Below are 13347 nucleotides of genomic sequence, written 5' to 3' on the forward strand. Positions count from 1 at the left end.
AGGAACCGAGTGTTTCAGTGTATGTTCAGCTCCCTTTAACCTCAAAGCTCCTTACTGAGATGTGGCAGCAGTAATTTTCCTCTCTAGCGAGGAAAACCAAGTGGCTGGACTAAGACATAACAGTTATGAGCAGAACTAGGAGCAGGAAACAGGGCACTAGACCTGAGGTTCCCTATATTGCTGCTGGATGAGTTTTGGGGTTTGGGGTGAAGAAACACTTTATTCCCCAAACCAGCTGGATTAGCAGCTCTCATTTTTTTACTTATAAAAGGAAATAAGGCTGGGTCTGGTGGCTCATGCCTGTAATCCCAGGACTTCGGGAAGCTGAGGCAGCCAGATCACCAGGTCAGGAGTTCGAGACCAACCTGGCCAACATGGTCCCCATCTCTACTAAAAATACAAAAATTAGCTGGGCATGGTGGCGGGCGCCTGTAATCCCAGCTTGGGAAGCTGAGGCAGGAGAACTGCTTGAACCCGGAGGCGAAGATTGCAGTAAACTGAGATTGCACCACTGCACTCCAGCCTGGGTGACAGACTAACACGCTATCTCGGAGGAAAAAAAAAGGGAAATAAATCCATCAAGATGCTGGGGGGCAGTGGCATTGTGAGACAGGTAATTCCCCCTTCCTGGTAATGGTGGGGTTGTTTTGTTTTGTTTTGAGATGGTGTTTCGCTCTGTCACCCAGGCTGGAATGCAGTGGTGCAATCTCAGTTTACTGCACCTCCGCCTCCCAGGTTCAACTGATTCTCCTGCCTCAGCCTCCCAAGTAGCTGGGATTACAGGCATGCACCACCACACCCAGCTAATTTTTGTGGTTTTTTTTTTGTTTTTTTTTTGAGACTGAGTCTTGCTCTGTTGCCCAGGCTGGAATGCAGTGGCACAATCTCGGCTCACTGCAAGCTCCGTCTCCCAGGTTCATGCCATTCTCCTGCCTCAGCCTCCCGAGTAGCTGGGAATACAGGTGCCCGCCACCACGCCCGGCTAATTTTTTGTAGAGACAGGGTTTCACCGTGTTAGCCAGGATGGTCTCGATCTCCTGAACTCATGATCCGCCCACCTCAGCCTCCCAAAGTGCTAGGATTACATGCGTAAGCCACTGCACCCGGCCTAATTTTTGTATTTTTAGTAGAGACGGTGTTTCACCATGTTGGCCAGGCTGGTCTCGAACTCCTGACCTCAAGTGATCCACCTGCCTTGGCCTCCCAAAGTGCTGGGATTACAGGTATGAGCCACCACGCCCAGCCTATGGTGGGTTTTGCATACTCACGGGGCAGCCTGGCAGCCTTTGGCAGTCCAGTCTCCTCCCTACTTCCAGAAAAATCTATTTTTTGCTATTGGGTCTTTTCAGAGTCTGAGTGGGTTGAAGGGTATATCGGTGAGGGATGCATTTTTCTCAGCATTTTTTTGAAACTACCAGTTACTCTTGCATAGTATTCCATCTCAAAAAGGAAGTAGCTACAAGTGGTAAGTCAAAATTATTTACTAGGCTTATCAAGCTAATATCAGACTAATAAACACTTATTGACCAAAATATACAACCTCTACATAAGTCCTACCCTATTAATGCTTTTAAAATTCAGAATTAGGTCGGGCGCAGTGGCTCACACCTGTAATCTCAACACTTTGGGAAGCCGAGGCAGGCAGATCACTTGAGGCCAGGAGTTCGAGACCAGCCTGGCCAACATGGCAAAACCCTGTCTCTACTAAAAATATGAAAATTAGCCAGATGTGGTTGACTCATGCCTGTAATCCAGCTTCTTGGGAGGCTGAGGCATGAGAATTGGTTGAACCTGGGAGGCGGAGGTTGCAGTGAGCTGAGATTATGCCACTGTCTCAAAAAAATAAAATACAGAATCAAAACAGTAGACAGATGGTTTATTCATTTACTCCACAAAATGTAATGAGTGCTTACTATGTATCAGACATTGGTCTATGCACTGGAGTTAAGAAAATAAATAAGATCTCTCTGCTCAATGGAATGTACATATTGGTGGAGGTGCAAGAACAGCACTCCTGAACTATATGCATGCTCTTTTTCTTCTCTTTTTTTTTTTTTTTTTTTTTGGGATGGAGTCTCGCTCTTGTCGCCCAGGCTGGAGCACAATGGCGCAATCTAGGCTCACTTCAACCTCCGCCTCCCAGGTTCAAGTGATTCTCCTGCCTCAGCCTCCCAAATAGCTGGGATTACAGGCACCGCCACCACACCCAGCTAATTTTGTGTGTGTGTATTTTTAGTAGAGACAGAGTTTCACCATGTTGGCTGGGCTGGTCTCAAACTCCTGACCTCAGGTGATCCGCCCACCTCAGCCTCCCAAAATGCTGGGATTACAGGTGTGAGCCACCGTGCCTGGCCACACACCCTTTTTATTATAACAACAGTAAAATGAAATCCTTCTTTTATATTTAATAAGCTGAAAGTGAGTTACTGCCAAAAGCAACAGCTGAGCACTAACTACACACAACTTAAAAGCATTAGACTGCCAGGTGTGGTGGCTCACACCTGTAATCCCAGCACTTTGGGAGATTAAGGCAGGCAGATCACGAAGTCAAGAGATCGACACCATCCTGGCCAACATGGTGAAACCCTGTCTCTGCTAAAAATACAAAAATTAGCTGGGCATAGTGGCGGGGGCCTGTAGTCCCACCTACTCGGGAGGCTGAAGCAGGACAATCACTTGAACCTGGGAGGCGGAGGCTGCAGTGAGCTGAGATCATGCCACTGCACTCCAGCCTGGGTGACAGAGTGAGCCTCCATATCAAAAAGCATCAGACTTGTTAGAAGTATCACTTACAAGTGATAGATGACAGGTGAGATAGAGAAGAAACCTTATGATCACAAAGTTATTCTACCTACATGTTTATACTTCAAGGATCTAAGCAAGTTTCCACAATACACATTTATTTAAATTAGCAGTTCTAGCATGCAAAAAATCCAGCAGCATAATAGGAAGATGTAAAATGTGAAGGGATGCTCTTCAATTTTAGAGACTGAAGCTTCTCAGATCTTCCCACTGCTTTGTTACTCAAAGTATGGCTCGCAAATCAGGGGAGTCCAAATTTCCTGGGAACTTGTTAGAAATACAGAATCGCAGAACCCACTCCAGACTTATGAATCAGAATCTGCATTTTAACAAATCCCACAAGATTTTTATTATATTTGTACGTTAAAGCGTAGGAAGGCCAGGCATGGTGGCTCACACCTGTAATCCCAGCACTTTGGGAGGTTGAGGCAGGTGGATCACCTGAGCTCAGGAGTTCGAGACCAGCCTGGCCAACATATAGTGAAATCCTGTCTCTACTAAAAATACAAAAATTAACTGGGTGTAGTGACGCATGCCTGTAGCTCCAGCTACTTGGGAAGCTGAGGCAGGAGAATTGCTTAAACCCGGGAGGGGGAGGTTGCAGTGAGCCGAGATCGTGACACTTCACTCCAGCCTGGGTGACAGAGCAAGACTCTCTCTTTTTTTTTTTTTTTCTTTTTGAGACGGAGTCTCACACTGTCACCCAGGCTGGAGTGCAGTGGCGCGATCTCGGCTCACTGCAAGCTCCGCCTCCTGGGTTCATGCCATTCTCCTGCCTCAGCCTCCTGAGTAGCTGGGACTATAGGCGTCCGCCACCACGCCCAGCTAATTTTTTGTATTTTTAGTAGAGATGGGGTTTCACCGTGTTAGCCAGGATGGTCTCCATCTCCTGACCTCGTAATCCGCCCGTCTCGGCCTCCCAAAGTGCTGGGATTACAGGCGTGAGCCACCGTGCCTAGCCGAGACTCCCTTAAAAAAAAAAAAAAAGTGTAGGAAAATTGTTTCATACTATGTGGATTAAAATTAATTTGGGAATCGGCTCCTACAGGCCAAATCTGGGATAATTTCAGCACCAAAATAATTAAATATAGTAATGAACTATAAACCATTGAAAAAATAGGAATTTGTGAGTGTATGCTGTTAATAAGTAAGTAAATAAAAAGGGAAGAAGGGAGTCCTCTTATATTGAAGTGCCCATTCCTGACTGGCAAAGTTGGAAAATCATTGTTCTGTAACAGTAACAACTAGCTCAGGCAAAAATCATCAATGGAGGCAAAATCGAGGGGGAAATTTGAATTAGGAGCAGGATTGAATGATTTTTTAAAATGTCTCCCCACAGACTGGTTATTAGTTATAAGGGGGAGAAAACATAAATATATGTGTTGTGGTGAAATCAGTTGGCATCTAGATAGGCTGTCAAAACAAACATCACCAGTAAGGGACACATGGCTGTGGTCTGACTCCAGATATGACACTCGGAGGCTTACACGTCAACTTTTGTTGCACACATGGAAAACATCCTACAGCATCAATAAGTAATGGTAAGGGGGTGCAACAGTATGAAACATCATACAACCTAAGGATTCTAGCAAGTTTTCTTATGACAGGGATCTAATAAAAAAATACATTCAGCCTACAGAAATAATGGAAGCACATAAGAGACAAACATCATTCTCCAAAATGGAACAATTCTATTAAACAACTTATGACAAAACGGAAAGAATATATCTAAGAAATAAAAGTTGACTGAAGATAGTAAGTGAGATTGCTGGATCAGAGATGGACATGATGGGGGAAAAAAAGAAATTACACAAGGCCTAAAAGGGTTCAGCACAGTGCCTGATGCATAATAAATATTTTTAAATTATTGGTCATTATGTTAGAAAAAAGAAAAAAACTAAAGTGGACACTTCTTTGTATGATGGTTCCCAAATCTGGGTCTGTATCACAATACACTTAAAAGTGCAAAACACACAAACAGCAGATTCCTGTAGGCCTACTCACAATCTCCAGGGAGTTATCATGTACCCCGATAAGGACACTTCATCTCTGTGGTATTCTTCTCAAAAATCCAACAACCCCAGCCTGGATGAATCCAAAATGAGTGACATTCAACAAAATACCTTAGTCTCAAAACTGTCAAGGTCTTACAAACAAGGCAAGACTGAGCAACTATCGCAGGCCAGAAGAGACATCATGATTAAATGCAGTGTGGGATCCTGGATCAGATCCTGAACACAAATGGGACATTATGAGAAAAACTGGTGAAATCTGAATACCAGTTGGAGTTTAGGGTAATGTGATATTCACAGCATTTGGACCTACGTACCTAACATTCATAACATAGTAACACACCAGTGTTGGTTTCTAAGCTTTATCAAATGTACCATGGTAGTATATTACCCTTAGGAGAAACTGGGTGAAGGGTATATAGAAATGACTGTCTTTGCAAATCTATAATTCTAAAATTCTATTCTGTAATTCTGAAATTATTCTTAAATAAAAACTTTTCAACCTGATGAGAGGAAGTAGGAAAAAAATCTTTATTAAAAAGAAAATCCAGGAATAGACTCTAGGTACCCATATTACAAGTTTTTCAAGTGATTTGATACACACAAATTCACTGCAGTCTTGGTCAATGGTGTTATTAAATTATAAAATTTGTGAGATAATGAGGCTCCCTGTGTTGGCTGAGACCTATGAAAGGCTTGGGCATCTTCCATATTAGATCTAAGTTAATCAATCCCTGAAACCAAAATGAAAACTGCAAATTATGGCTACCAAGAGCTTCTTAGCTGTTAGAGAAGCATGGATACTGACAAAAGCAAAAATAATTTTCTATTTATTATTAAAGTATCAGCATCTATTGCAATGATTTAACACTACTGAAAAGTATTTTCATTTAGATGATGCCTCTCACATGATGTACTTTCAGGGACTGTCATTTAATCCACTTTATAGTCACTTAAGTATTCAAGTATGTTTGCCTGAAAACAAAGGCAACTTGTTGAAACATTCCAAATGCGTTTTATATTACTATTATATGTAAATGTGAAACTTGTTCTATTTGTGAGAATCATTATGTATGTAAAAATTCAAGGATAATTATCAATTTTTAAAATTCCACATTCTTCTTAAACTTACTCTTCTGCACATTCTTTCAGATTTTTCCTTAGAGAAATGAATATCACCTGGTTCTGGTCTGCACTGAATTAAGCTATTTAGATTTTATGGATCAGATAAGACCCAGTTAAGAATCCGGTAGTTCTGAACCAGTTTGAAAAGGAAGTTATAACACAAAAAGATCAACTAACTAAACACTGACCACAGAGTTTTTGGGAAACCGTCAAAGAAATTGAGAAATTTAATGTAATATATGAATTGTTTAAAGCCCTTACCCCCTGAACTTGGAACTCAATAAATCTAAATTAGGACCCAAGAACTGCATTTTCAAAAGGCCCTGCTGGTGACTCAGATGCAGATCTTCCAAGGGTTACATCTGGAGCATTGGCATGGGGCCAAGAATACAGGCTTGAAATCAGAAAGACCTGGATGCAAATTTTTGACTCTGCAAATTTTTACCTATGCAGCACACAACAAACTACTCCTTTAATCACTGAAAAACTACTAATGCCTACTACAGGCTATGCACTTTACTTTTCTAAGCCTCTATATCCTTATCTATGAAATTGAAGGTTTGTAAGAAGTAAATGAAATAATATATGTAAAACACTCAGCTCAGTACATGGACTACAATAAGCAGTCAATGTTAGCTGTGATTACCATTAGCATCCCTTATAAGTTTCAATGGCCATCAGAAACTGGCCATCAGAATAGATTACATAAAATAAAACAGCTTTCACTAGAGAAATGACAAAAAGTTAAACTCTGCCCTCAGACGCAAAAGCTTCATTCTGGCAGGAAATTCTTATGTCCCTTGCTATTCAGTGACAAAGAATATGGCTCTATGGTAGTCTGGACAGTATGAATCACAAAATGACTCACAACATTTCATGAAGTCATCATTAAACTGATTTTAAGGTGAAGGAGTGCAGCTATAGATAGCAAAAAAGTGTAAAAAGAAAATTTGCACTATACTAGGTTTCTCTTTTTATAAAGTCAAAACTAAATAATGACCAGGCATGGTGGCTTATGCCTGTAATCCCAGAACTTTGGAAGGCCAAAACGGGAGGATCACTTGAACTCAGGAATTCAAGACCAGCCTGGACAATACGGCAAAACCCCATCTCCACTAAAAATACAAAAAATTAGCTGGGTGCGGTGGCGCATGCTGTAGTCCCAGCTACCCAGGAGGCTGAGGTGGGAGGAGGATCACCTGAGACTGGGAGGTCAAGGCTGCAGTGAGCCAAGATGATGCCACTGCACTCGAGCCTGGGTGACAGAGTAAGATCCTGTCTCAAAAAAAAAAAAAAAAAAAACCAGTGTAAATGATGAGATGAGCAGGTACTGTCAAACCAAAGAGAAAACTAACATTGCATTAAACATTATTAACTGGAAGGAGTGCAGGTATCACTAGCAATGACTCAGGGCTACGTTGCCAAATGAACACAAGTGTTTGAAAATGAATTACATAATAAACAAGCACAAAAAAACTCCACTGAAACTAAAATTAGCAAACGAAAATTCCCATAATGATTCATAAACAATTATATGTTAGGTTATATATCCTAATGTGTTAGAACATCACCAATGTGCAAATAGATAATAATAAACATCCGTCGTTCTGTTTGTTCACACCAGAAATAATCCCTGAATTCATAAAATGTCTGTGGGCTAAATACTGGGCAAAGGCCAGGTACGGTGGCTCACACCTATAATTCCAACACTTTGGGAGGCCAAGGCAGGAGGATCACTTGAGGCCACGAGTTTGAGACCAGCCTGGGCCACAAAGTGAGACCCCATCTCTACAAAAACATCAAAAAAATGAGTGGGGCATAGTAGTGCACACCTGTGGTCCCAACTATTTGCGAGGCTAAGGCAGGAAGATCGCTTGAGCTCAGGAGTTTGAGGTTACGGTGAGCTACGATTGTACCACTGCACTCCAGCCTAGACAACAGAGTGAGAGCCTGTCTCAAAATAATAATAATTATTATTATTATTACTGGACAGAGAAGGTGGGGCAGCACACGACATTTGGACTTAGGTTTGAGTTCAGATACCACCAGTTACCAGGAGTGTGAAGTAGGCCAAGAGTCCTAACAGATCTGTTCTTCAGTAACTTCATCTTATATTGTGAATTATAATAATACTACCAAACCAGCAGACTATAACAAGTCAAATGATTTACTAATGGAACACCACACATGTATATCAAATGCATGCAATATTCAGGGATTAGTATTTTGAGATGGAAAGCAGTCATTTTAATCAGTTATTAAATCACCTTTGGGCAAAGAAAGATAGAAAAAGTAGTTTAAAAATCAAATGAGAAAAAGAAAAGAAACAAGAATGCTTGTAAAGTTTTTTCTTACTGCTTAACCAAAGGTAGATCAGTGTATATAAATAGACCACAGAAAAAATCTTAAATTTTAAAAAATCCTAGATTTCAAATAATTCACTGATGTATGTTTCAATGTCACTAAATATTTTACTTTTATACATACTTACCTGTAAAAATAAGTAACGGGGCAGTACACTGTCAAATGAAGGGCTGAGATATACTGGTTCTGTCATTCTTATGCCCATGCCTCTGAAAAATAGGAAATCTAACATTAGTCCGTATAAATTCCATGGTCTATACAAACTATGTCCAGAAACATTCTCCAATAGCCTGTCAAACATAAGATGCTCTGTCTTTTTAAGAACTATTTTGGCTCAAGCGTGTAATCCCAGCACTTTGGGAGGCAGAGGAGGGAGGATCACTTGAGGTCAGGAGTTCAAGACCAGCCCGACCAACATGGAGAAACCCTGTCTCTACTAAAAATACAAAAAATTAGCCAAGCGTGGTGACAGGTGCCTGTAATCCCAGCTCCTCAGGAGGCTGAGACAGGAGAATCACTTGAACCTGGGAGGCAGAGGTTGCAGCGAGCCAAGATCGCACCATTGCACTCCAGCCTGGGCGACAAGAGTGAAACTCCGTCTCAAAAAAAAAAGAACTCTTTTTATTAAACAACAAAATACATAAAGTAGTCCTGTGAATTGTTTTTGAATTTTTACCTGCAGAATACGAAGCCATCAGAACTAAAAAGGAAAAAGTTACATAAATTTTTCATTTAAGCACAAATGTGTTTCTGTAGAGATTTGAACCGACTAAAAAGCAAATACCACCTCGTTCTTTACTACTTCCTGTCAGCTCTTTATAGAATAATTGCCTGGTACTGACACAATCCCAAGGATAACCTTTTCCACCTTTGTCCCATTTTAGGAGTGGCACTGAAAATGATCAGAGCAGGAAGGGCCAGGACTCAGATGGCCTGGTGGAGAGTGACTCATCAAGACAAACATCACAATCTCAGAGATGTTGTCAGAGGCTACTGAAGCAGAGAAAGAACATGCAAATCCTGTCAGACAAAGCCAAGCCTGGCCTTGTGTGTCAGGCCAAACCAGACAAAGCAAGCGAAAGGAGAAATCTGGAGAAATCCAAAGAGTTCTGGGGATTAGGACGGCACAGAAAAAAGTATAGTCTCATTAAAAGGGAAGTATAAAAATCAGGATTTAAGCCGGTACAGTGGCTCATGCCTGTAATCCCAGCACTTTGAGAGACTGGCACAGGAGGATCACTTGAGGTCAGAAGTTTGACACCACCCTGGGCAACATCTCTACATAAAATTAAAAAAATTACAAAGGCATGGTGGAGTGTACCTGTAGTCAGTCCCGGCTACTCGGGAGACTGAAGTGGAGGGATCCCTTGAGCCCAGGAGTTGGAGGCTGCAGTGAGTTAGCATCCCGCCACTGCACTCCAGCCTGGGCAACGAGCACCCAAATAAATAAAATTTTTAAAAAAATTTTTTTTTTAAATCATAACTTATACCTAGTTTAAGGGTACAATCCAAGGAGAGTCCCATTAGGACTCCATTAGCATGAGCAAAGATAAAGTCTTAGAAGCAGTATGGCAGACAAGTTCATAGCTAGCTTATGGAACAGTTTATGAGTTGATCTTGGCAGACATGCATCTACACGGATGGTGTGTACTCTATCTAATGTTGGCAGGATAAGTTTATGTTGGTCTTTAGAGTAAAATAACGTCAGTAGATACCTGTGGACTATTACTGCAATGGTATGACTATAAACTCCCCTCGGTTTTGTTGTTGGTTTTATTTATTTATTTTTAGACACAGGGTCTCACTCTGTCACGCAGGCTGGAGCGCAGTGGCACAATCATAGCTCACTGCAGCCTCTAACTACTGGGTTCAAGTGATCCTCCCAACTTAGCCTCCCCAGTAGCTGGGACTACAGGCACACACCACCATGCCAGGTAAGTGTGTGTGTGGACAGAGTCTCACTATGGTGTGTGTGTGTGTGTGTGTGTGTGTGTGTGTCTGTGTGTGTACAGTCTCACTATGTTGCCCAGACCGGCATCAAACACCTAGACTCAAGTGATCCTCCTGCCTTAGCTTCTGGAGTTCCTGGAATAACGGGTATGAGCCACCATGCCTGGCTCCCTCAGTTCTAACAGCCTTTAGCATACAATAAATGCTGACTCCTTTTCTTCCTCTTCTCATCCCTTTACTACCTTACTCATTTGTTTACCACTTGAAATCCATGAATGTACACTTTTAATCAGAGGTAAAACTCAGTTGCTGCTCCAGTCAGGACCAAATCAAACCACTGTATCCATTTCCAAGGCAAATATCCCCTGCTCCTGAGCAGAAAATATACAAACGAAGCTTCTGAAATGTCACTGACTCACATATGAAAGCCAGTCCTGGCTGGGTGTGGCATCTCATCCCTATAATCTTAGCGCTTTGGGAGGCCAAGGTGGAGAACTGCTTGAGACCAGAATTCAAGACCAGACTGGGCAACACAGCAAGACCCCTATTTCTATGAAAAAAAAATTAAAATATCAGCTGATCATGGTGTCATGTGCCTATAGTACTAGCTACTCAGAGGCTGAAGTAGGAGGATCACTTGAGCTCAGGAATTCAAGGTTATAGTGAGCTTTCATCACACCACTCCAGCCTTAATGACAGAGTGAGACCCTATCTCTAAAAGAAAAATCAAAGCAAGTCAGTCCTTTGTTGTGACACCTGGTACTCTTACCTTGATCAATACCCAGAATCTACAACTATTATTGAATATCTTGAATTCCATAGTCTGATCACTCCATAATTTAAATGACTTTCTGACTTGCAGGACTCCAGTCCTCTAAAAAATACTGAAACTTGAAAATGCTCATGCCTGTCTTCCTAACTCAGTTCCTAACTACTACTTTAGATTCTGGTGCTCTTCCACTATCTCCTTCTGACCACGCCTACCAGAACAAGTGAGTGCTATAAATCACTCAACTTAACATAACAAAGAATAATTTAAGCCAATTATTATTCAGGTATGAGATTACATGTTTCTTTAAAAAATACTTTTGTAGCCACATATCTCCATATAATAATGCAAAGTACAAGATTGCGTATGTTAATACAGTCTGTTAGTAAATTAATCTGCCTCCATGAATCTATGAATGATTCAACCCACCTGGAATTCAAGAAAGCAAAGGACTCAAATTCACTAACTGAATAGCAATTGTACCATTAGTTGTGTTGGTTTAAAATTTTTTAAGGAATATAAATAAGAAACAGGGTGTACATGTAGCATTTCTGTTATAGCAGCCTGCTTCTTCCACCGGAAGAGACAAAACTTCCAACAGTATAACTGAATAAATTGAGTTTAAAAACCAATTTTTTTTTCTTTTTTTGAAATTCTGAAGTCTCACTGTGTCACTCAGGCTGGAGTGCAGTGGTGCAATCTTGGGCTCACTGCAACCCCCCGGGTTCAAGCGATTCTCCTGCCTCAGCATCCTGAGTAGCTGCGATTACAAGCACCTACCACCACACCTAGCTTATTTCTGTATTTTTAGTATAGATGGGCTTTCACCGTGTTGGCCAGGCTGGTCTCGAACTCCTGACCTCAAGTGATCTGCCCACCTTGGCCTCTCAAAATGCTGGAATTACAGGAGTGAGCCACCACGCCCGGCCAAAGGGTGGCTGCAAGTTGGCTGCCTCCTAACTTCCACCAACAAAAAATTACTCAGAACATTGTTCAGAAAACATTATTCAGCACAATAACTGGAACAACATCAAATAACCTAAAAGAATGAAAAGTATACCATTAACAATGAACTAATGGAGGCAGTCAAAATATCAATTACCAATTAATTACAGGTCCAAAGATAAACATAGCAGATATATGCACATAATCTTTATATTCAGGAAGCCTTCTAAGAAGAATAAAATCTTTGTTCTTGGCCATTTGGAAAGTGCTACCTAGATCTAGGGAATCCAACAGTCAACTTCTTCAGAAGAACAAACGAATTTCAATTACAAACCCAAATTGTTGCAACATGAAAAACTGTTCCACCAATCAGGGATATCGTCCAATTCTAAATGGAGAAATTCACAGCTTTCAGCATGTCTATGTCAGCCGTGAACTTTGGAGTAATGGAGCTGTCCACAGAACTCAAAAAGCCTGAAAAAACTAAGTAAAATAAGAGCCTGGATTTTTCCACCAATTTATTTAGGGCCACTAGCAACCAGGAATGATTTAGAACAGACTATATTTTAATTTAGTTTGAACAAACATAAACATTCATTTTTAAACACAAATATTCATGTGAGTGCTAGGTTTCTGGTAAAATTTATTTTTAATTAAAAAATATGTTTAATTTATATTAAAATCAAACTTTTTCTTGACAAATAAGAATGTTAAAAATGATCTGGATAGATCATCTAATTCTTTCTCCATCATAATGAGCACTGTTTTTCAAAGATGCAAAATATTTTGAAAAAAATAAAATTCAGAAAGACAAGTAAAATTATTTGACAATTAAAATGTAACTGGTTGCTTAATGAGGCTCTTTAATTTGATCAGTTACCCTTTTTGACCAAACATCATGGAAATATGGTTTTAAACAATTTTTTCCAATTGGATTTATACCAAAAAAAATTTCATATAATGCAACTAGATACATTTTACATTATTTTTAATTTTCATTGACCCACAAAAAGGATGCTGATTTCCCCAAAGCACCTGATGACATACTTCAGTTCAGGTAATCCACTGAAGATTTCTTTGCGGCTTAGTTCAGAAATCCCATTTCCAAGAAATACTTTTGTTCCATCAAATTCTTTGGCTCCTTTCTTACATTTTCCTTTAATATCAGAGTATACAGAAATAACATCTCCAGCTTTCATAACTAGAGAAAGAAGAAAATCAGATTACACTGATTTATACTTTGGCAGAAGAATCGTGAAAATTCTTTGAGCTAGATGGGTGATCTCTAGAGGCATCAATAGTGGGCATGAAGCAGTTCAAACTGGCTCATTACCTCAATCTTTAATAGAAAATCTGACTTTTTACTTTAAAATATTCCGT

The 13347-nt window shown here is 40.5% G+C and overlaps 1 protein-coding gene across 33 annotated transcripts in view; it reads right to left on the reverse strand.

The window, feature by feature from the left end:
* Nucleotides 1–13347, reverse strand: part of NSUN6 (NOP2/Sun RNA methyltransferase 6) — a 141256-nt gene that overhangs the window by 85644 nt on the left and 42265 nt on the right. For 20 of the 33 annotated variants that reach the window (XM_063709939.1, XM_055354135.2, XM_063709940.1 and 17 more), the window contains 2 exons: nt 13015–13168; nt 8431–8512 (listed from right to left, as the gene is read on the reverse strand). In XM_063709939.1, the coding sequence (XP_063566009.1) occupies nt 8431–8512; nt 13015–13168 (236 nt within the window). Of the gene's footprint in view, nt 1–8430; nt 8513–13002; nt 13169–13347 lie in introns of all 33 variants that reach the window. The other 13 variants (XM_063709922.1, XM_063709927.1, XM_063709925.1 and 10 more) reach the window with 1 other exon arrangement.

This window comes from Gorilla gorilla, chromosome 8 (assembly GCF_029281585.2).
Source record: "Gorilla gorilla gorilla isolate KB3781 chromosome 8, NHGRI_mGorGor1-v2.1_pri, whole genome shotgun sequence".
Classification (NCBI taxonomy): Eukaryota; Metazoa; Chordata; class Mammalia; order Primates; family Hominidae; genus Gorilla; species Gorilla gorilla.